The sequence below is a fragment of the Scyliorhinus torazame genome, chromosome 11 (genome assembly GCF_047496885.1).
Source record: "Scyliorhinus torazame isolate Kashiwa2021f chromosome 11, sScyTor2.1, whole genome shotgun sequence".
Classification (NCBI taxonomy): Eukaryota; Metazoa; Chordata; class Chondrichthyes; order Carcharhiniformes; family Scyliorhinidae; genus Scyliorhinus; species Scyliorhinus torazame.
The window spans coordinates 218,127,959-218,152,361 of record NC_092717.1 but is presented as its reverse complement, the minus strand read 5'-3'; the positions used below and the strand labels follow the sequence as shown (position 1 = coordinate 218,152,361).

The 24,403-nt window shown below is 46.7% G+C and overlaps 1 protein-coding gene across 8 annotated transcripts in view; it reads right to left on the bottom strand.

Moving 5' to 3' along the window:
* The window catches only part of LOC140385791 (focal adhesion kinase 1), a 904,772-nt gene that overhangs the window by 21,174 nt on the left and 859,195 nt on the right, over positions 1-24,403 (bottom strand). For all 8 annotated transcript variants that reach the window (XM_072468319.1, XM_072468317.1, XM_072468318.1 and 5 more), the window contains 2 exons: positions 1,609-1,764; positions 413-493 (listed from right to left, as the gene is read on the bottom strand). In XM_072468319.1, the coding sequence (XP_072324420.1) occupies positions 413-493; positions 1,609-1,764 (237 nt within the window). The remainder of the gene's footprint in view (positions 1-412; positions 494-1,608; positions 1,765-24,403) is intronic.

Below are 24,403 nucleotides of genomic sequence, written 5' to 3'. Positions count from 1 at the left end.
TGGCTACATAATAATAATCGCTTATTGTCACAAGTAGCTTCAATGAAGTTACTGTGAAATGTCCCTAGTTGCCACATTCCGGCGCCTGTTCAGGGAGGCCGGTACGAGAATTGAACCCGCGTCTGCATTACAAGTCAGCTGTTTAGCCCTCAGTGGTACAATTAAAGCTTCCCTCTGATGGTGCTTCCGCACTTTTGCCCTGCAATGGTGAGATGGGGGAATAGAGCACGTAGTTATAGTTTAGCACGTTTACACAGGCAGTTTCCATTATAAATCTTGATGTGGGAAATTATAATGAATACACGGACAAGAAGTGAGCTCAGATGTATTATACACAAGATTTACTCATCAACTCGTAAGTGTTGCTCTGTGGGTAGCAATCAATTTGATCAGTCAAAGCCAATTTGCTTACCTCTCTATGGGTGCTTGCTGGGAGTGAAGGAATGGTTTCATCCACTGTCGCCAATAAAGTTCTTAATGCCAAACCAACCTCCTGAGAACACATTATTAGAATCAAAGCACTGTTGACAACACAATTTAGTACAGGACATGAACAGGAAGACTCGCACTTCTTTATCCTAGTTAGTTCAAATTTATTGAAATTGAGTGGCTTATGGGAGAACATGATCCATAAAACAGTTTGTTCTTCAAACATCACTTATGTGTGACATTCCCGAGCATTTCCTTTTAGCTTATCTCATATTAATTGTTATTCACCATTGTGAGCTGTGAAGAAACAACTGCAGAAGTCCTTTCTACTCATGGTAGCAAGCTGGTCTTACATGGTTATTTATCAATCCACTTTGAGAATGGTATTAAGTTTGGACAGTATGTTAACATAAACAATTTCACTACGCTGGGAAACTTACACAACCACCAAAGTCTCGCGGTTTATGGAAATAGAAAATTTGTACTCACATCAATAATTTCACAAATGAACGAGTACAAATCCCACATTTTACTGAAGAGCACTTAACTGTCTTGATCCGTCTCAACATACAGTTCAATATATAAAGTCTCACAAACTTTGGGAGTTGAGGGGGTTTTGACATGAAAAAGAAAGTTAGGCTTCCTGCTAAATGAATTAAATCAGAAACCCCTTTTTTGGATTTATCTTCATTCAGCCATGAGGTTAGAAGGGGTGCACTAGCAAAAGTCTGAGAACAGCACACTTGGCAGGCAACTTGGAGATGGATGACGTTGGATTGGTCTACAACCCCATCAATTTCTGCTTTTAATGTTCTAATCCTCTTTAAAATGATTTCACATCATTCTCCATCAAAGTGGCTCGGGCTATTTTTACTTCTTGCTTTTAAAATGTATGGGACATTTTCATGTCTTTCCAAGTATGACTGTCAATTTAGTGCTAATTAAGTGTGGTTTTGTGCTCATTTGGGAATGTCCAAATCTATTTCACATAGGACCCTTACAGTTAACAGATGGCTTCCAACCACCAGTCTGTGTTTGATTTGATTCCAGAGGTGAAAGGGCAGTGTCAAATTGTTTTGTGCTCATCAATCATGCTTGTTCATACTTTTTTTCCAAAGACATAGCGCTGACTGCAAGTGTGAAGGTATCCACAGTATCACATTTAAAAGCACCTCTCACCTTAACCATTGGTATGTATTCCTCTGGAGGTGCTGGTTGGATTTTACTAGACATTTCTATAACTGCCTTCACCAATCCAGTTACATTTTCATACACTTTATCGTTGGAACGGTCCAGGTTAGCGGTGGGTGGAGGGCTTATTTCTTGTGGTTGAATCTGGATTACAAGAATCAAGCTGGTTAGCATCATAGTATACTCCACTTCTTCAATTTACACCATATCATCACTGGTTGTCAGCTATATAAATCTCCTCAGCTTCATGAGAATCAAAGAATATTATTGATTCATAGCATATACCGCGGTGACAAAAGAATTCTAAGCTGCTGACTGCATTTCATTTCGTAACAATGTCACAATGTGTAGCCTCTAGTGTGAACATTTTCACACATCAAGGAGATGTCAGTTAGCCTTTGTAACAAAGCATGATGGGGCACAGACACCACAAAACTACAAAGGCTGCCCTCCAAACAAAACTAATAACAGGAACACAGTTTCAAGGCTGCAAGTTAACTATGGGGTTTATTTGATCATGCATACCTCTTCAGCATTGCTCACATAACCAACAGCACCGTATCCTCTCAATGAGATTATAATCATCACTCTCAAGAATCTATTATTCTCAAAATACAGTATCCATTCATTTGACAAAGTGCATCAATGTTTCGAAGTTAAACCAAATGCACGCTACTTGTAGATTCATTGTAAGCTAAAAATCAGGGTTGTTACAGAAATCAGTTCCATATTATTTTGGTACATTTTACATAAAACATTTTACATCGTTGAATTGAAACAAAAAAATACTTTTAACAGTTTCACCAAAACTGAACCAAAACTAGGAAAGTGACTTTTTAAATAAATGGGAATTCTTGCAATTTGTAGGCTTAAATAACATTAACTTTCTAACTTATCGATTTAAAAAATTTAACCCTGGAACTTAACATATTGAGCATTAGGGAAAGTCTCAGGTAAGCTGACAAAAAGGGTGACTTTTTAGTTTTGTGAAAAATAATGAATTACTCAGAAGTAGGAGTAGGCAATTCAGCCTCTCGCCACTATTCAATACGATCATGGCTGAATTCTTCTCAGCCTTAACTCCACTTTCCTGCCTGTTCTCCATCACCCTTCAACCCATTACTAATTTATTTTTATATATTTAGAGTACCTAATTACCTTTTTTCCGATTAAGGGGCAATTTAGCTTGCCCAATCCATCTAACCTGCATATCTTTGGGTTGCGGGGGTGAAACCCACGCAGACTTGGGGAGAATGTGCAAACCCATTACTAATTAACAATCTGTCCATCTCCTGAAATTTATCAATGTCCCAGCATCCACCGCACCCTGGGGTAGTGAATTCCACAGATTCACCACCCTTTGAGAGAAGCAGTTTCTTCTATCTGTTTTAAATCTGCTTTAAATCTACCCTGATCCTAAAAGTATTGTGTGATGAACGGTTACTGCCTTATCATCATGTAAGGTGATGTCCCCTTTAAGACCAGGCTTGGAACCCTGGGGACTCCGCCTCTGGCTCCACCCATCTGGGAGCCATACATAAAGGCCTGCCTCATGGTCTGTATAGCAGTCAGCTCTCGTCCAAATCTGTAGCATAGTTATTAGCCTAATAAAGCCTTCTTTACAGTTTAATCTCTAAGCATCATTATTGAGGGTACCTCAATTTATTAGGCTAAACTAGATTCAGGATGGACGCAGGCCTAAAACCAGAGAAGCTCAATCTGGAAGCACGAACGCCGGAGGCAAAGGAAATTTTTAAATACTGGCTGCGGTGCTTCGAGGCCTACCTGGACTCCGCAGAGACTCCCATCCTGGGGCCACGCAAGCTGCGTCTACTCCACGCCCGGGTGAGTCACAGAATCTCCGCCACGCTCAAAAAGGCGACGATTTATGAGGAAGCGATTGAGTTGCTCCGCAAGCGGTTTGTCAAACCCGTCAATGAGGTGCACGCCCGGCATCTGCTCTCTAACTGCCGGCAGCGCTCGGGGGAAATCGCTCGACGAGTTTGTTGAGAAACTCACCGCGCTGGCCAGGGACTGTGACCATCAGGATGTGACAGGGGAAGTCCATATGAACCTGCACATCAGAGATTCTTTCGTGTCCGGCATCCGCTCGACCTACATCCGGCAGCGACTGCTCGAAAACGGGGCAAAAGACCTCCAGGAGACGCTAACGCTCGCCTCCTCGCTGGAGGTGGCCCGACATAACTTGGGTACGTACCCCGCGGACTCTGCCAGCCCCCCCCGGACTTCCTCAGACTCGCCCGTATTACAGGCCTGCGCCACGCGGCGACCCGCTCACCATGGGGGCACACCTTGCTACTTCTGCGGGCAGGGCCAGCACCCACGCCCACGCTGCCCAGCCCGCTCCGCGATCTGCAGCGACTGCGGGAAGAAAGGGCACTTTGCGAGGGTCTGCCTGGCCAGACCCAGGGGCCAGAAAAACAAAGAACAGCCGGCCCGAAAATCAGGCTCTCAGGCCCGCAGGCCTCGCAATGCTGCTGCGCACCGACCCGACACGTCCTCTTCTGACGCGTCATCAGCCTCGTGCGAATCATGGGAGCGGCCATCTGGTCGGCGGCCATCTTCTCGACCCGACACGTGCGACCAACGGCAGCGGCCATTTTACGACTCCGACTACCCGCGACTGGGTGTGATCACCCTCGATCAAACTCGGCCAAAACACCTGCAGAACTCCATGATGCAGGTCCAGGTCAACGGACACGACACTGCATGCCTCTTCGACTCCGGGAGCACGGAGAGCTTTATCCATCCTGAAACGGTAAGGCGCTGCTCCCTACGCACCCATCCCACATCCCAAACCATAGCCCTCGCATCTGGGTCCCACTCGGTACAAATCACGGGGTACTGTATTGCGGATCTCTCGATCCAGGGTGCCAAATACACCCGTTTCAAATTTTATATCCTCCCTCACCTCTGTGCCCCCCTGCTGCTCGGACTGGATTTCCAGTGCAGCCACCGAAGCCTGACACTGAAGTTCGGCGGACCCTTGCCCCCCCTCACGGTGTGCTGCCTTGCGACGCTGAAAGTCGCACCCCCCTCGCTATTCGCTAACCTCACTCCCGACTGTAAGCCCGTCGCCACCAGGAGCCGGCGCTACAGTGCCCAAGATATGGCTTTTATCAAGTCAGAGGTCCAGCGTTTACTGGGAGAGGGGGTCATCGAGGCTAGCAACAGCCCTTGGAAAGCGCAAGTGGTGGTAGTCCGGTCCGGGGAGAAGAAACGGATGGTCGTGGATTATAGCCAGACCATAAACTGATTCACGCAGCTTGATGCGTACCCCCTTCCTCGCATCGCGGAAATGGTAAATTGGATCGCCCAATACCGAGTCTTTTCCACGGTCGACCTCAAATCTGCCTACCACCAGCTCCCCATCCGACCAAAAGACGCCTCTATACTGCCTTCGAAGCAGCCGGCCGGCTCTTCCACTTCCTCAGGGTCCCCTTTGGTGTCACAAATGGGGTCTCCGTCTTTCAAAGGGCGATGGACCAAATGGTGGACCAGTACGGTTTGCGGGCTACATACCCGTACCTGGACAATGTCACCATCTGCGGCCATGATCAGCAGGACCATGACGCTAACCTCAAAAAGTTCCTCCAGGCCGCCCGAGCCCTTAACCTGACCTATAACGAGGGCAAATGCGTTTTCCACACCACCCGGCTGGCCATCTTCGGCTATGTCGTGGAAGACGGGGTCCTAGGTTCCGACCCCGACCGCATGCGCCCCCTTAAGGAACTCCCTCTCCCCCGCAGCCTCAAGGCCCTCAAACGGTGCTTGGGGCTTTTCTCCTATTACGCCCAGTGGGTCCCCAAGTATGCGGACAAAGCCCGCCCACTCCTAAAGACCACCACTTTTCCCCTCTCGGCTGAGGCTCAATTGGCCTTCAACCGCATCAAGGCCGACATCATCAAGGCCGCCATGCACGCGGTGGACGAAACCATCCCTTTCCAGGTAGAGAGCGATGCATCAGACATCGCCCTGGCTGCTACCCTCAATCAAGGAGGCAGACCAGTAGTGTTCTTCTCCCGAACCCTCACCGCCTCCGGGATTCGACACTCTGCAGTCGAAAAGGAGGCACAAGCCATTGTGGAGGCTGTGCTGTGCTGGAGACACTACCTCGCCGGTAGGAGGTTTACCCTCGTCACCGACCAACAGTCGGTTTCCTATATGTTCGTTAACACGCAACGGGGCAAAATAAAAAACGATAAAATTTTGAGGTGGAGGATCGAACTCTCCACCTACTCGTACGATATCAAGTATCGTCCAGGGGAGCTCAACGAGCCCCCAGATGCCCTGTCCCGTGGCACATGCGCCAACGTGCAGGAGGACCGCCTGCAAGCCATCCACAATGACCTCTGCCACCCGGGGGTTACCCGGCTCATCCATTTCATCAAGTCCCGCAACCTACCTTACTCAGCCAAGGAGGTCAAGGCCATGGTCAGGGCCTGCCAGGTCTGTGCGGAGTGTAAACCGCACTTCTATCGGCCAGACAAGGTTCGGCTCGTGAAGGCCTCGGGCCCCTTTGAGCGACTGAGCGTGGACTTCAAGGGGCCCCTCCCGTCCACCAACCGTTATGCCTATTTCCTCACCGTGATCGATGAGTTCTCCCGTTTCCCATTCGCCATTCCCTGCACCGACATGACCTCAGCCACGGTGATTAAGGCACTGCACAGCATCTTCACCCTGTTCAGTTTCCCTGCTTATATCCACAGCGACCGGGGTACATCGTTCATGAGCAATGAACTGCGTCAGTATCTGCTCAGCAAAGGCATCGCCTCGAGCAGAACGACCAGCTATAACCCACGGGGAAACGGGCAGGTGGAGAGGGAGAACGCGACCGTGTGGAAGGCTGTCCTTCTGGCCCTGCGGTCGAGAAATCTCCCAACCACCCGCTGGCAGGAGGTCCTACCCGATGCCCTACACTCCATTAGGCCACTCCTCTGCATGGCCACAAATGAGACCCCTCATGAGCGATTGTTTCTCTTCCCCAGGAAGTCTACCTCCGTGGTCTCGCTTCCACCTCGGCTGACGGCTCCGGGACCTGTTCTTCTCCGGAGGCACGCGAGGAGCCATAAAACGGACCCATTAGTTGAAAAGGTCAGACTGCTCCACGCCAACCCCAGTTACGCCTACGTGGAGTACTCCGACGGCAGGCAAGATACGGTTTCCCTCCGGGATCTGGCGCCCGCTGGATCCTCCACCACAGACGCCCCTTCCCGCGCTGCTCCCCTGCAGGACCCGTCGCCCCCTACAACACACCCCCTTCCGGCCCTACCACCCGTTGGTGAGCTCCTACCGTGCGCCCCCCCTTGCGCCCCCCCTTTACACACCCCGCCGGCGCCGGCTCCGCTACCCCCGGCCCTGCCTAGTTCCTCTGCCCCGACCCGGACCGAAGCTCCGACCGCTGTGCTCCCGGATGTGCCCTCAACCGGGACGTCCGTGCCCGCCGCACCACCGCCCGAACTGAGGAGATCGAGGAGGACGATCCGGCCGCCGAGACGGATGGACCTATGATGGCACTTCACCCCCGCCGGACTCCTTTTTAAACAGGGGGTGAATGTGAAGAACGGTTACTGCCTTATCATCATGTAAGGTGATGTCCCCTTTAAGACCAGGCTTGGAACCCTGGGGACTCCGCCTCTGGCTCCGCCCATCTGGGAGCCATACATAAAGGCCTGCCTCATGGTCTGTATAGCAGTCAGCTCTCGTCCAAATCTGTAGCATAGTTATTAGCCTAATAAAGCCTTCTTTACAGTTTAATCTCGAAGCATCATTATTGAGGGTACCTCATATTGCCTCTCGTTATAGATTGCCCCTCAAAAGGGAGCATCCCCTCAAGTTCTACTTTGTCAATACCATTTATCATCTTAGATACCTCAATTAGATATCCTTTCATTCGTCTAAACTCGAGAGAGTATAGGCCCAAACTGCTCAATGTCTCTTCATAAGGCAAATCCCTCATCCCTCGAATCAATATAGCGAACCTCCTTTGAACTACCTCGAAAGCAATTACATCCCTCCTCAAATAAGGTACCAAAACTGTACACAGTGTTCCAAGTGTTGTCCCTCCTATTTTAGTGTCATCTGCAAATTTGGCTATAGACCATGTATAAGAGTGTAGAAGAGTATTCCATCAAAATAATGTAAAAACTTGATTTAAAAGAATAAATAATTAACCTCGTTGGTGGGGTTTTCTGCTCATAAATGTATGGCCCCGGGTCACTGTCTTTGTGGAGTTTGCACATTCTCCCTGTGTCTGCGTGGGTTTCACCCCCACAACCCAAAGATGTGCAGGTTAGGTGGACTGGCCTCGCTAAATTGCCCCTTAATTGGGAAAAAATAATTGGGTACTCTAAATTTATTTTTTTTAAAAATAAATGTAAGCTGGAAAATCGAATCCTCTTATAACGTTTAGCACCAAGTGCCAGGAGCAATAACCATTCTTGAATTGAGGGCATCAGAGTTAGTTGTAGAGAAGAGATCCCCTATACTCTGTGCCAGCAGTTTGCTTCAACTTCAATCTCCATGCAGTGACCAGACTAATTCTTAAATTTCCCAAGCAGCTATTCTTAATGCCACACTGAGTAAAGCCAGAAATTTAGTACCACTGAGTTCTAAAAATATGGGCATTTTTCTGCTGAATTTGCAACAAAACAGTCAGCCAAATTGCTTTTCAAGAAGACTCTCACAACCTCAACATCACCTTCATCTCTGGGTTGGACTGAACTTAAACAGAAGTTGGGAAAATGTTGCATTTTAATTTACTGCTCCACCCACTTTCTCACTGACTGATAATGTTTATTATGATCTGTACTAGAACACTACGTCCTTATTGGAGACGTGTGAATTCTCTCGTAGGTAGATAGATTGGTTGACAATTTAGAATTTTTCTATGCAGAACAGACATGTAAAGGAAAGGTCTTTAGCTTCAATTAATGTAAATAGGGAGACAAATCAGTAAGAAAGGTTAAGCAAGAACAAAATATAAACAGACAAATTTAATAAAATGAAGAAGCCTCTGTCCCACCATAAGTCTGGAGAAAACTCATAACTGTGTGCTTATGCACAGCAAGTAGTCTCAAATGATGAATTCACTTTGATACGACTCTTCTATACAAACTGGTTAAGTAAAAGTGGAACAGTTTATTTCATTATACATAACTAAGCAAATGTTCAAATCAACCATCCTGAGCTCTGTAGCAGACCAAAAAAAACCTTGCAAAATACCTACTGAGCCCCCATGCTTTATTCATTCCTTAGTTGCATTTTAGTCCGCTGCATATGGAATCTCATTTAAATAACAGATTCTACCAGCAATGAGGTATCTGCAGGTTAGGGACTTTGCGCGGAAGGTCTGGAGCGGGTCTGGAGCGGGTCTCCTAGGTTGCCGGGATACACCCTGCTGGAGCGACTGCTGCTTGCGGATGTGAAAGGGGAGGGAAGAATTGGGGATATATACAAGTGGCTGGGGGAGCAGAGAGGCGAGCGGGTGGGATCAAGGAGAAATGGGAAGGGGAGTTGGGAGAGGAGATCAATTGGGGAGTATGGAGTGAGGCCCTATGTAGGGTAAACGGGACCTCCGCTTGTGCAAGAATGAGCATGATTCAGTTTAAGGTGGTGTACAGGGTGCATATGACTCGGGCGAGAATGAGTGGGTTCTTTCAGGTGGCAGCAGACGAGTGCGAGAGGTGTGGGTAGGGGCCAGCGAATCAAGTGCACATTTTTTGGGGTTGTGAAAAATTGGGAAGATTCTGTGCGGGAGTGTTCATGGTCTTAGCCAGGGTAGTGGAGGAGGAGGTAGACCCGGACCCTTTGGTGGTGATATTTGGGGTTTCAGAGAAGCTGTAGCTCATGGAGAGGAGGAAGGCCGATGTTGTGGCCTTCGCCTCTCTGATTGCACGGCAGCGAATTTTACTGGCATCGCCACTGGGGGTAGCGGCTTGGTTGGGTGACCTGTACGACTTCCTGATAAAGTATGAGTTAAGGGGCTCTGCAGAGGGGCTTGAAAAAAAGGGCGGCACGGTAGCACAGTGGTTAATACAGTTGCTTCACAGCTCCAGGGACCCAGGTTCGATTCTCAGCTTGGGTCACTGCCTGTGAGGAGTCTGCACATTCTCCCCGGGTCTGCGTGGGTTTCCTCCGGGTGCTCCGGTTTCTCCCACAGCCCAAAGATGTGCAGGTTAGGTGGATTGGCCATGCTAATTGCCCTTAGTGTCCAAAAAGGTGGGGTTACTGGGATAGGGTGGAGGTGTGGGCTTAGGTAGGGTGCCCTTTCTAAGGGCCGGTGCAGCCTCGATGAGTTGAATGGCCTCAGTCTGCACTGTAAATGCTATGATTCTCTAGGTGGGGGATGTTATTGACTGTGTTCAATAAGCTATTCGTCGCATTGGGAGGGGTTTGAAAAAGGGAAAAAGCTTGGACAGACTGTATAGTTGATTGCTGGGAAGTATGTTTCCCGGGGTGTTTATTTGCTGTAACTTGTTTTGATACATGTTTGTCATAAAATACATTAAAAAAAAAGATTCTACCATCAATTCATCAAAACAAGGCCACAGAACATTTATAATAGTAGTTTACCATGTAAGTGATTTAAAATCAATTTAAAACAGATTAGTAAAAGGTGATTACGACCACACAAGTGATTAAGTTGAATATGTGTTGTTATATACACAAATTATTGTTTAGTTGTCAGATTAGAAGGTGACGAGAAAAGGGAGTATTCTTTTTCTGTGAAAATAATGCCAAAATTAATCTCTTAACTTTTCATTAATAGTTCAATTTCCCTGTTTATTTCACTTGTGGCGAGATATATTTGCACAATATTTGGTAAAGTTATATTCTACAAGTTATTATGGAGCATAGAATCTTCTGGGTATTTTGGAATTATGAGTTACATCAGACATGTTTGTCCTGTGGTGACAGAGTGCTGCTGCAAATTCCCTTTGGGTTTGGAGATTAAATAATAAAAGACGCTTTGTGGAGATTATTTTAAAAAGTTGCACAAACACATGATAAGGAAATACACAATACCTGAGAAGCTGTCTACTTAAGGCAATATGAAATTGCTTTGCCTTTTATAGTCTTCAAAAAAAGTATACAGTTGTGCTATGATCACATGTATGTGAACACTGTTGATATGCTGAAAAGTTATAGCCTTAGATGAATCAAGTTACAGCCATAACAATTTTTTTAAAAGGTGTGTTGGGGAGGAAGTCACTCACTTATACTTAGTGGTTAGCACTGCTGCCTCACAGCACCAGGGACCTGGGTTTGATTCCCATCTTGGGCACTGTCTATATGGAGTTTGTATATTTTCCCGATGTCTGCGTGGGTTTCCTCTGGTATCTTCCCAAATCCAAAGGTGTGCAGGTTAGGTGGATTGGCCATGCTAAATTGCCCTTTAGTGTCAAAAGATGTGCAGTTTAGGTGGGGTTACAGGGATAGCGCAGGAGAGTGAGTCTAGGTTGGGAATTCTTTCAGAGAGTTGGTGCAAACTCAATGGGCTGAATGGCCTCCTTCTGCATTGTAGGGATTCTTTGGGACTTTGAGTTAAAATGCAATGATACATTAACTTGAGATTGCGTGGGCAGCACAGTGGCGCAGTGGTTAACACTGCTGCCTCATGGCATTGAGGTCCCAGGTTTGATCCCGGCTCTGGGTCACTATCCGTGTGGAGTTTGCACATTCTCCGCGTGTTTGCGTGGGTTTTGCCCGCACAACCCAAAGATGTGCAGGGTAGGTGGATTGGCCAGGCTAAACTGCCCCTTAATTGGAAGAAATGAATTGGGTACTCTAAATTAAAAAAAAAGAGAAAACAAAACTCGAAATTGCAATGTCACTGTTCATAACTACATCCTAATCTGCTGGTATAGTTTTCAGTTCACCTATGAGGGACAAGGCAGTTACTGTAACAATGTAGTATTCAAGTACAGGAAAAAAGAGTCAGAATTTGGCTGTTCAGAGCAGGTCTGTTTTTGAACCTATAGCAAGAAGAAAGGAAATTATGAGTCAAATTTGGTGAAAATCCCAAATGTATTTATTTTTTGGTCAATTTACTTTGTCTTGGTCTCTCTCTTTGACCAGTCCTTTGTGGTACACGTAAAGCTTGAACAAAAATGCCAAGGAGACAAGCGAATGATCTTTGAGCTGCTTCAGTTATGAAACAGACAATTTAATTGGTTAATTATACTTTCTACTTCAGAAATATCTAACCATTCCAAGAGACATGGATGAGGTGGATGATGTGTTAGTCAGGTAGGTTCGATATGGACTGCACTCGATGCAGGGAAGCTAGAAACAGACGTCCTACACTGGAGAAGATCCAACACTGTTTTATTCAACAATAGAACTGATATACATATTCAGCTGTGGGTTGACACTATACTGAACTGACTGGAGACCTTGTAATAGCCTGACCAGACTTACTAGTTACCACATGGTGTTTGCACTTGCTAGCTCGTGGACTCTGTCTGTCTCAGTGGCTGGGTCCCGAGAGAGCAGGAAACCTAGTGCCCTCTGGCTTTATAGTGGGAGTGTCTTGTCTGGTGATTGGCTGCACTGTGTTGTGTGCTTACTGGTCATCCTGTGTGTCAATCACTGCCGGTCTGCATCACATTATATACATGAGTGGATATTATGACATCTCCCCTTTTTGTTTTAGTCAAATAAATACTAAGGTGTGCGTGCGTATATATATATATTTATGCCTGACCATATACAAAAGGTGTCTAAATGAACGTATATACATAGGAAGGTGTTGGTGCAGATACATGGCAAATGAAACAATATTTACAGAGGTTAAATCGATGAAGTCACAAAATGTACAAAAGTTCAGTCTACAGATTCAGTCTTTGTGGTGGGCGCTGAATTCTTGTCGATCGCCGCAGAGGTGGATCAGGAGCCGCCTGCACGTGGATAGGCGGGATCGCTGCCATCGCAGTGGTCGCATGGGCCAGCAGGATTGCTGGTAGATAGGTGGCCTCGTGGCAGGGTACGTCCGGAGGAAGCATCGTAGGCGGCGGGGCACGTCGGTCAGGTAGCGGGCATGGAACTCTCCGCAGTGCCCGTCTGTTGCGCCGTAGCAGGGAGCCATCAGCCATGCGGACAAGGAACGATCTTGGGGCCACTTGTTTGATCACAACAGCTGTGGCTGACCAGCCGCCTTCAGGCAACTGGACACGAACATGATCAGTTGGGGACAGCTCGGGTAGATCCGTGGCATGAGCATCGTAGGTGGTCTTATGTTGGCCCCGTGACTGACGCATTTTCTGTAAGACCGTGAGGTGGTCAAGGTCTGGAACATGGATGGCTGGAACTGTGGTCCTCAGAGTGCGATTCGTGAGCATCTGCGCTGGAGACAACCCAGTGGACAGTGGGGTTGCCCTGTATGCCAGCATCGCCAGGTTGAAGTCGGAGCCCGAGTCTGCAGCTTTGCACAGCAACCGCTATACAATATGGACCCCTTTCTCGGCCTTCCCGTTTGACTGCGGGTAGCGGGGACTGGAGGTTATGTGACGCAAGTTGTAGGATTGTGCAAAATCAGACCATTCCTGGCTGTAAAAGCAAGGACCGTTGTCGCTCATTACCGTGAGCGGAATCCCATGCCTGGCGAACGTTTCTTTGCAGGCTTTGATTACTGCCTTCGACGTGAGGTCGGACAGTTTCACCACTTCTGGGTAACTGGAGAGGTAGTCGACCAGGAGTACGTAGTCACGCCCCTTGGCGTGGAAAAGGTCTACACCTACTTTGGACCACGGAGAGGTCACGATCTCGTGCTGTTGCAGCGTTTCCTTGGGTTGAGCTGGTTGAAACTTCTGACAGGTAGGGCAGTTGAGGACTGTGTCGGCAATGTCCTGGCTGATGCCCAGCCAATAGACCGCCTCCCGAGCTCTGCGTCGGCATTTCCCGACCCCAAGGTGACCCTCATGGAGTTGGCCCAGCACCATAGCCCTCATGCTCTGAGGAATTACGATCCTGTCAAGTTTCAGAAGGATTCCCTCCAATACCGCAGGTCGTCTTTTACGTTATAGAACTGGGGACATTGTCCCTTCTGCCAGCCATTGGTAAGGTGCTGCATCACACGCTGCAGCAGAGGATCCTTGGCCGTCTCCTCACGAATTTGGACCACCCGTTCGTCAGAGGCCGGAAGGCTGGTGGCATACAACTGCACTTGCGCTTCTATGTGGCAGATGAAGTCACTTTGTTCACACGGTGTGGTAATGGACCTGGCTCGGGCATCTGCAACGATCAGCTCTTTGCCTGGCGTGTAGACAAGTTTGAAGTCGTAGCGGCGTAGCTTAAGAGGAATTCACTGTAACCGAGGTGTCATGTCATTTAAATCATTCTGGATTATACGGACGAGAGGCCTGTGGTCCGTTTCTCCCTTGAATTTTGGCAGGCCGTAAACGTAGTCGTGAAACTTGACTATCCGGTCAGGAGGCCCAGACACTCCTTCTCAATCTGAGGATACCGTTGCTCAATGGGTGTCATGCCCTGGAGGCATATGCCACTGGAGCCCAGGATGAAGAGTCATCTCGCTGAAGGAGCACCGTCCCAATGCCGTCCTGGCTTGCATCAGTCGATATCTTGGTTTCCTTGGTTGGGTCGAAAAACGCTAGAACTGGGGCTGTGGTGAACTTTGCTTTCAGCTCACGCCACTCCTCTTCATGCGTGGGCAGCCACTGGAATTCTGTCAACTTCTTGACGAGATGGCGGAGGGCCGTGGTGTGGGATGCCATATTGGGAATGAATTTCCCGAGGAAGTTGACCATCCTGAGGAAACGGAGGACCGCCTTCTTGTCCTCCGGGAGGGTCTTCATGGCGTTGATCGCAGAGATCTTGTCGGCATCTGGACGCATGCCCTGCTGCAAGATGTGGTCACCCAGGAACTTAATATCCGATTGACCAAATGAGCACTTGGCCCTGTTGAGCTGGAGACCATGTTCATGAATTCAAGGAATACCTTCTTGAGGCGAGCGATGTGTTCCTGGGGCGATGTGGACCAGATAATTACGTCGTTAACGTATACTCGCACCCCCTCGATGCCCTCCATCATCTGCTCCATGGTGCGGTGAAATACTTCGGAGGCAGATATGATCCCAAAAGGCATCCGGTTGTAGCAGTAGCGACCGAACGGGGTGTTGAATGTGCACAGCTTGCGACTGGACGCGTCCAGCTGTATTTGCCAAAAACCCTTGGAGGAGTCCAGCTTAGTAAATAATTTGGCATGAGCCATCTCACTGGTCAACTCTTCACGTTTTGGTACCGGGTAATGCTCCCGCATGATGTTGCGGTTTAGATCCTTAGGGTCAATGCAAATGCGAAGCTCCCCTGATGGCTTCTTTACGCAGACCATGGAGTTGACCCAGTCTGTTGGCTCTGTGACCTTCGATATGATGCCCTGGTCTTGGAGGTCCTGTAATTGCTTCTTCAGACGATCCTTGAGGAGTGCCGGCACCCGGCGTGGTGCATGAATTACAGGGGTGGCGTTCGTCTTGAGCAGGATTTTATATCGGTATGGGAGCGTGCCCATTCCATCGAATACGCTCTGGTACTGCGTGATAATGTCATCTATGTCGGCTTGCAAGTTTCCATCAAGCGAGGCCGTCGCCGGTGATGATGACATGGTGTGGACTCGCTGAACCAGGTTCAGGAGCTTGCAGGCTCGAGCACCGAGCAGGGACGCTCTGTCAGGCCCGACGATTTCAAACCGCAGTTGCCTTGATCGCTTTGTTGGATACCCCTAGTTTACAGGAGCCACTGGCAGCTATGGCATTGCCATTGTAGTCAAGGAGCTGGCAGGCCGGTGGAAGAATGAATGCTTGGTCTAGCGCGGATGGTGTCGAGGTTGGATTTTGAGATGAGGGTCGCTGATGCGCCGATGTCCAGTTTAAATCGGATGCGAGCCTTGTTAACTGTGAGGACAGCACACCACTCGTCGTCGGGATCCACACTGAGGATCGAGAGGCGTTTCGCCGTTGTGGTGGAAGGCAGCGCATGTGTAGTTATGATGCCCACCTGGTATGGGGACTTGAGGCACTCAGCATCAGGGTCTGTTGGGCTGTCGGGATCAGAATCTGGCATGCCTTGTTGTATTGAGAGGACACTTCTGCATCGCAGGTGGGATCGCTGGCTGCTGAGCGGTGGAGCAGATCTGCAAAGGGCTGCGTAGTGGCCAAGCTTGCCACACTGTAGACACCGGCATCCTTTTGCCGGATTATTGCCGCTTTTAATGGGCAGAGCCACAATTCGGACACGTCATGTCGCCGACGTTAGCGCGTTCCGTGCGCCATTGAGCATGCGCAGTGCGGTCGATGTACGCACCTGCGAGTTGGGTTGTCGGGCTCGTCGTCCACTCGGTCGTGGCGCGCATGCGCAGGGACCCGTGAAAAACGCGCGAAACAGCCACTCTCCTCGATGCTCAGATCCTGCATTTGTGCAAGGGCCTGCACCTGTTCTGCCTCGTGAGAGGCCAGCTTCGCAGTTTCTGCCGCCCTGATGTGGGAGTAACGATTCTTAGCATGCTCATGGACAACGGGTGTCTCGATAGCGACAGAGAGGGTCAACTGTTTTGACTTTCAGGAGCTGTTGCCGAAGGAAGTCGGAGTGGACTCCGAAAATGATCTGATCCCGGATCATGGAATCAGCCGTCGAGTCATAGTTACATGACTGCGCTAGGATGCGGAGATGGGTGACGAAGGACTGAAAAGGTTCATCCTTACCCTGAAGCCTCTGCTGGAAAATGTACCGTTCAAAGCTCTCATTCACCTCAATGTCGCAGTGGCTGTCAAACTTCAGCAGGACTGTTTTGAATTTTGTTTTGTCTTCGCCGTCAGCGAACGTAAGGGAGTTGTAGATGTGGATGGCGTGGTCCCCCGCGGTGGAGAGAAATAGCGCGATCTTCCTGGCATCCGATGCTGCTTCGAGGTCGGAGGCCTCGATGTACAAGAGGAACTTTTGCTTGAAGATTTTCCAATTGGCGTCGAGGTTGCCGGAAATGCGGAGCTGCGGAGGAGGCTGGATGTATTACATTTCACCGGATGGCTGCTTGCTGGTCAATGCTGATTCACTCGAGGTAGGTCCGTCAAGATCAGTATCACTCTGGACTCTGGCAAAGTGTTAGGCAGGTAGGTTCGATGTGGACTGCACCCGATGCAGGGAAGCTAGAAACAGACGTCTAACACTGGAGAAGATCCAACACTGTTTTATTCAATGATAGAACTGATATACATATTCAGCTGTGGGTCGACACTATACTGAACTGACTGGAGACCTTGTAGTAGGCTGACCAGACTTACTAGTTACCACATGGTGTTTGCACTTGCTAGCTCGTGGACTCTGACTGTCTCAGTGGCTGGTTCCCGAGAGAGCGGGAAACCTAGTGCTTTCTGGCTTTATAGTGGTAGTGTCCTGTCTGGTGATTGGCTGCACTGTGCTGTGTGCTTACTGGTCATCCTGTGTGTCAATCACTGCCTGTCTGCACCTCATTATATACATGAGTGGATATTATGACAGTGGAGACTGAAAAATACAAGATTGCACCAAAGCAAAATATTCTGCATTCCTAAAATACCGTTTTAAATTTATGGAAGTGATCAACAACTACATAAAAGAAACAAAGACCAATGATTGTTCTAAACATGCCTACTTTCAATGTATCTGATGAGAAGAGGGTCAATGAGTGCAAAGTTTAGTCAAAAGGCAAGGTTATAACCACCTGAAAATGTTATAACTTGCACTTAGTCAATGTTTTATTTCAAGTGGAAATATGGAGCATGATTAATAATACACAATAGAATTGTGCACATGATGTAAAGGCAAATAATCTTGTCCTTGCTGATTACCAAAATAACAATTTGTTCTGAGTCTTTTTATTGCTCCATTATTTTGGTCCATGATCAATCACCCCATCTAGGAGGAATGTAAAGTTCCTGCAACCAAAACCATGATTGCTGTGCAGATCAAGCTGTAATAATCCCAAACTAACAAGACACAGCACCAGTGGTTCAATTCCAGCCTTGTCTGACTGTGTGGAGTTTATACGTTCTCCCCATGACCTCGTACCTTTCCTCCGGGTGCTCCGGTTTCCTCCCACAGTCCAAAGATGTGGTTTGGTGGATTGGCCATGATCAAAGCATGGGGTTAAGGGGATAGGGCGGGGGAGTGGGCCTAGGTTGAGTGCTCTTTCAGAGGGTCGGTGCAGACTCGACAGGCCAAATGACCCCCTTCTGCACTGTAGGGATTCTATGGATTGAAGTTTCTCTATCCTCACTGGGCACCTGAAAAATAACTCTCAGATGGACTGATGTAGTATTACATTCTCGTGATTGAAACACAAAATCAAGAGTCACATGACAATCGCCAATGCTCAAGAGCACCAGCAGTAACGAACGGAAATTCCTGCTTTGATGTGTTCAGTATTCATCACCAATTTCATTTTAGTCTTGAGGTCACAATCCCAATTAGTAATTGTCAAATTAACATAATTTGCTTATCGTTTGGCTATTAATTTCAGATATCTAGGATTCTAATATGGCTGTTTGAATTTCAATGGTGATATTGCACACATTTTTATACCGACCATATAATGTCATATTACAACAATTTTAAACTTGAAAGCTTTACTGAAACCAAAAGTGTGCAATTAATTGAACCAAAATCAATCTTTCCCATCCTGTCCTTCAACCAGCTGGAATGTACTGCTGGAAAGGACAGTGGAAGTAGATTTAATAGCAACTTTCAAAAGGGAATTGGATATATATTTGAAATAAAGCAATTTCCAGGATTTGGGGGAAAGGGCAGAGGAATGAGGCTACTTGGACAGCCCTCTTTAAGAGCAAATGCATATGCGATGGACTGAATGGTTTCCTTGTGTTGTATGTGTCTACGAAAAAGTCTTTTTTAAATCCTTATATATTCAAGCGTTGAATCTGTGGGATAGTGCACTCCTGTTGTAACAATTTAAATGTCTAACTGTTCTCAAAGAAACATGTTGCAATTATACAGCCCTTTTCATGTCACCTTGAAGGAACAGATATGATAATTACAAGTTAGACAAAAATTAAAAAGAAAGAAATACTCATATTATTTGCTTACCCTCCATGGCTAGTGGTGAACACAATGTGAAGTTTAAAGAAATTTACCAAAAGGGAAAAAAAAAGGAAAACAATCATTAAAAATGCAGCAAGCAAACCAATAATGCAATGTGCAGTTAACAAAATGATGTTAAAAGCTGTGAAGAAAATGGCAGTCTAAAAATATCATGCATCATCAAACTTGTTAGAGTGCAATTTAAAAGCTGCTGTGTACATAATTTCATCTCAAGAAGCTATTTTGTTGAACTAAAGCATTATTTAAAAACCATGCAAATCAAATCACTTGACCATAACAAATAAGTAATAAAATCCACCACTTGGTAAAAATTAAATGGCTTTACTGCACAGAAAAGGACCACAAAGAAGGAAACTGGACAAAAGTTTGACTTCCCAATGAAGGCAAAAAAGAAATTGCAGCAGCTCACAATGCAAACAAAAACTCCAATAAGGCAGAATGAGAAACTGTAGACACAGTTTTGTGTACTGTACAATCATTCAAGCTTCTGTTACACAATGGCATGTCTAAATTCAGGCCAACAAGCTATTTCCGATGTTTCTTTTTGCATCTACCAGAAGAGGTGTGAAATCGGGAAATTCCGCTTGTAAGAAAGGCAGGAAGGACATTCAAAGAATGCTCTGCCCCAGAGAGCAGTGGAGGCACGGTCATTGAATAACATTTTTTTTTTTTAAAGAGTATCCAATTTTTTTTTTCCAATTAAGGGGCAATTTAGTGTGGCCAGTCCAGCTACCCTGCACATCTTTTGGGTTGTGGGGGTGAAACCCATGCAGACACGGGGAGAATGAGCAAATTCCACAAGGACAGTGACCCAGGGCCGGGATCGAACCTGTGACCTTGGTGCCATGAGGCAGCAATGCTAACAACAGCGCCACCGTGCCACCCGCCATTGAATATTTTTAAGGTTGAGTGAGATAGATCCCAAAGGTTATTGGAGTAAACAGGAAAATAGAGCTGAGGCTGCAATCAGAACAAACATGATCTTATCAAATGGCGGAGCATGATTGAGGGGCTCAATGGCCAAATCCTGCTCCTAATTCATATGTTTGTATGTAAGTTGAAAATCATGTCCTTTGAGGCTCTATGTTAAACTGCTTCTGAAAATATTTAAGCTAAGTAACATTCTCATGTTTTGTCTGAAATCTCTCCAATTTAATGTTATGGTTTATTTTCTAACCTGTTTGTACATAAATGGAATAGCAACTTATTCATTCATTGCTTTTTAAAAATAAATTTAGAGTACCCAATTATTTTTTTCCCAATTAAGGGACAATTTAACGTGGCAAATCCACCTAGCCTGCACATCTTTGGGTTGTGAGGGTGAGGCCCACGCAGACACGGGGGGGCGGGGGGGATTCTCCGAGCCCCAGGCAGGGCCGGAGAATCGCCGCAACTGCGCAACGATGCCGGCGCGTGATTCTCCGAGGTGCGGAGAATCAGCGGCATTTGCGCCGGCGCGACACCGGGCCACTGGAATCGGCGGGGCCGCCAATTCCAAGGTCCAGATGCGCAAGCGCTGTGCCGATACGACAGAGTACCGCCGGCGCCGTTCACCCCTGGTCGCTGCCGGCAGGAACTCTGCGCGAACGGTCAGGGGGCGGCCTGGGGGGTCTCCTTCACCGGGGGGGGGGGGGCCTCTGATGGGGTCTGGCCCGTGATCGGGGCACACCGATTGGCAGGCTGGCCTCTCCCCCCCCCCGGACCTACTTTCTGGCGCGGCCGGCCCCTGAACACCGACGCCATATTGAGTTGGAGCCGGCGCGCTAAAGTTCCCCGCGTATGCGCAGGTTGGCGCGGCGCCCATTTGGCGCCATGAAAGGAGGCTGGAGCGGCGTGAACCACTGTGGGGGCCAAAATCGGTCATACCCGGGCCCAGTTTGCGCCGTTGTGAAACGCGACGGCGTGAACACATGGGCTCCATATTGGAGAATCGCCCCCAGCAAGAATGTGCCAACTCCACATGGGCAGTGACCCCGGGCAGCAATGTCACCGTGCCACTCCACATTCATTCTTTGCTCATTCACCTTTTTCTATTCACTGAATGACACACTTGTTTCACTGGAATTAAAAACAATACCCTGCTTCACTGGTACAGGTACGATTACTTGCTGCTAGGATATTTGTATAAAATTTCCAGTTTTGCCTTCACTCACTGAAACAAAATAAGCATCACTCTGCTGACATTGGATCATGATGTAGAGAGAGATTAAGAGTTAAACAGAATAACCTCATGCCAACCCAAGCCTTGTAGGTCAACATATTGGGGTATATTATGGAGTCATACGACATGAAAAAGGTTTACATGCCTGACCATAACATGTTTCATTGCCTGAGAGGTCACCCTTATGAGTCATTTTGTATTACATACCATACCTCTATAAAATACAGAATAACCCATAAGGGTGTACACTCAAGCAGGGAAAAATGAAAATTTTGAATGGCACTGATATGTAAAGGTTTTCACAGTAACTTCATTGCAGTGTTAATGTAAGCCTGCTTGTGACACTAATAAAGATGATTATTGTCAGAAAGTACATGTGATTGTGGCACATGGCTTTGACTAGTCATATATAATTGTGCAACTCGAACTGTGGTGGACATGTAGCTTGAAGGGTAAGCATACTGTAATATAAAATAGACCAACATCAAAATCCAGATAGGAACTCTTATTTTTGTGGAACAAAAGCTATATGATCAATTCTGCTATCTAATGTATTCACAATTGCATGTCATTACATTACCTTTTAATTCCATTCAATAATAGTGTAGTTTCACTTCTTCACAGTAGACCTTAAGAGTGTAAGTTGAATCAAAGTATAAGTCAACCGTTGCTTAGGCTTATGCTCAGTGGAACCTCCCATTTTTCAGGTAATAAATGCATGTTTAGGGCTGTAATCGCATTAGTAGTCAGTGGATGGGATCAAGCGGGCGATATCAAGTGCATCCAAAAGATACCAAGGAAAGGCGTGGGAGTTTAAGACACACCCACACACAGAGCAGACAGCACAAGGCGACTGAACAGAAATTGCTTCACATTTCAAAACGGCGACTTCCTACACCAAGCCAGTCCAGAGAAGGTTCATTAGTTTTGACTCTGCGTATGGAGGCATTTTCTTATGAAGAGAGGTTGAATAGGTTGGGTCTGTACTCATTGGAGTTTAGAAGAATGAACCTTATTGAGCCGTATAGGATTCTCAGACGTTGAGAGGTGTCTCTCCTTCTGGGAGAGTCTAACACTGGAAGGCATAATTTCAAAGTAAGGAGTTGCCCATTTACAGCACCAATGAAGAGGAATTTCTCCTCAGAGGGCAGTGAATCTGTGAAATTCTTTCCCACTGAGGGCTGTAGAGGCTGGGTCGAGTTCAAGACTGAGATAGACAGATTTTTAATCAGTAAGGGTTATGCGGATAAGGCGGGAAAGTGGAGCTGAAGTTTATCACATCAGATAAGTCATGATCTCAGTGAATGGTGGAGCAGGCCTATTTCTGCCCCTATGTCGTAAGGTCAACACCGGCAGTTCACATTCTATACAGTGGAAAGATTTTTCGAAATTTCAACTTAGATGTTGCAACTTGTGGTAATAACAACAAATCTAACCTTCAAGTCAGATGTTTCAAAATTTTTGAAAATATGCAATGCCATATGGATGAATTATAATAAATCTACTGTGGCATGGTAATACAAGAAGTGCAAAATTGAAACATGTTCCAAGAGGCATAACAGCTGGAAGGTACAGGATATTTAACCAGCACCGCTACTTCAGAGCTATGTAATCACTACAAATTTGCTTATTCTTTTGTAAGTTGTAGTTAATCGTGCTGCCATTTCTTCCCCCAGCCAGCCTTCTGAACAGTACAAAGCAGAAGTGAAGGCCAGTTGGGTTCAGGAAGCAGTTGCTCAGAGAATCTGACTTTCAGGCTCAATAATTAGGTGAATAATTTTTAAATTATATTTTTGCTGGTACTAAAAGAAAAATACACAAAGGGGCACAAGTTTGCCCTTTGTGATTAGGTTAGTATGTTCTTCCATCAAATTCATGTACAAAATACTCGTCTTAATTTAATGTCTTCACTTGGGGACCATTTAATTGTTAACATATTGATTGCAGAGAATGTTATTCCAATTACCTAGCTATTTTAAGTTTTAATTACTTAAAATATCAAAACTGCAAGATAGATTCAAATGATTATTATTGCAATAAAGTGACTGGGGCTGCTTTTAGCGCAAGTTGCAAAAGGAAAAGCAAAATTTGAAGCTTGGCAACTGTATGTCGCATAACCGAAAAGACATCGCTAAATACTTTTACACATTAGCAGTTCAATAGGTTCAAGTATATTGGATGCAGATCAAGTTGACCAAAAATGGATGGTGCCAACGATTTTAAGCTCAAGAGGGGTTTTCAGAATGACTTCCTTCTTTTTTGTAATTTATTCTTGGGCATCACTGTCAAACCCAGGATTTATTACATTCTAGTAGCCTGAAGGTCATGATGGGCCACCTTCTTGAATTGTTGTTGTCCATATTCATTGGCTGGAGTATGTAGTTGTAATAAGAACATAAGAACTAGGAGCAGGAGTAGGCCAACTGGCCCTTCGAGCCTGCTCCGCCATTCAATGAGATCATGGCTGATCTTTTGTGGACTCAGCTCCACTTTCAGCCCGAACACCATAACCCTTAATCCCTTTATTCTTCAAAAAACTATCTATCTTTATCTTGAAAATATTTAATGAAGGAGCCTCAACTGCTTCACTGGGCAGGGAATTCCATAGATTCACAACCCTTTGGGTGAAGAAGTTCCTCCTAAGCTCAGTCCTAAATCTATTTCCCTTTATTTTGAGGCGATGCCCCCTAGCTCTGCTTTCACCCGCCAGTGGAAACAACCTCCCTGCATCTGTCCTACTAAGAGCAAAAGTGTCAGACTTCAAAGTCATTACCTGTGAAACTGATAATTTTTGGAGCTCCAATTCTCCACTTCAGGACGCTGGTAGCGAGAATTGCAAACGGGTGGAGAATAGCGGCAATGGAAAAAATCAGCATGCTCTGTTCCCTTGCTGGTCGTGTTATTGAAGTTTGCAGCCCATGCCGACGTATCCATGCAAAACCGTCATTTGTAGTTTAAGTACCATTAGCAGGTTGGGTATATCACGCTTCCCCCCACCGCAATTCTCCGCCCCTCTTAGGCAGAAGTCGCACGGGCGCGGATTGGCACAAGTATTTAGAAGCCGGGCCTAGAATCCCTACAGTGCAGGAGACCATTCGGCCCATCGGTTCTGCACAGACCCTCCAAAAGAGCACCCTACTGAGGCCCACTCCCACGCCCTATCCCTGTAACCCCACCTAGACTTTGGACACTAAGAGGAAATTTAGCATGGCCAACTCACCAAACCTGCACATCTTTGGACTGTGGGAGGAAACCGAAGCACTCGGAGGAAACCCACGCAGACACGGGGAGAACGTGCAAAATCCACACATCACTGTAACATTATCTATTTAATCCATGCTTTGCGAAATGGAACCAAACCTGTGACAATAATTGGAAGTCTTTTAGAGAACTATACTCGACCACCGCACCTTCATTTTTCTCGATTCATATCCGTCAGATTTTCTGCTTGTCCTCAAATAATTGAAGCAAAATGTTGTCCGCTGAAGTGTTGTC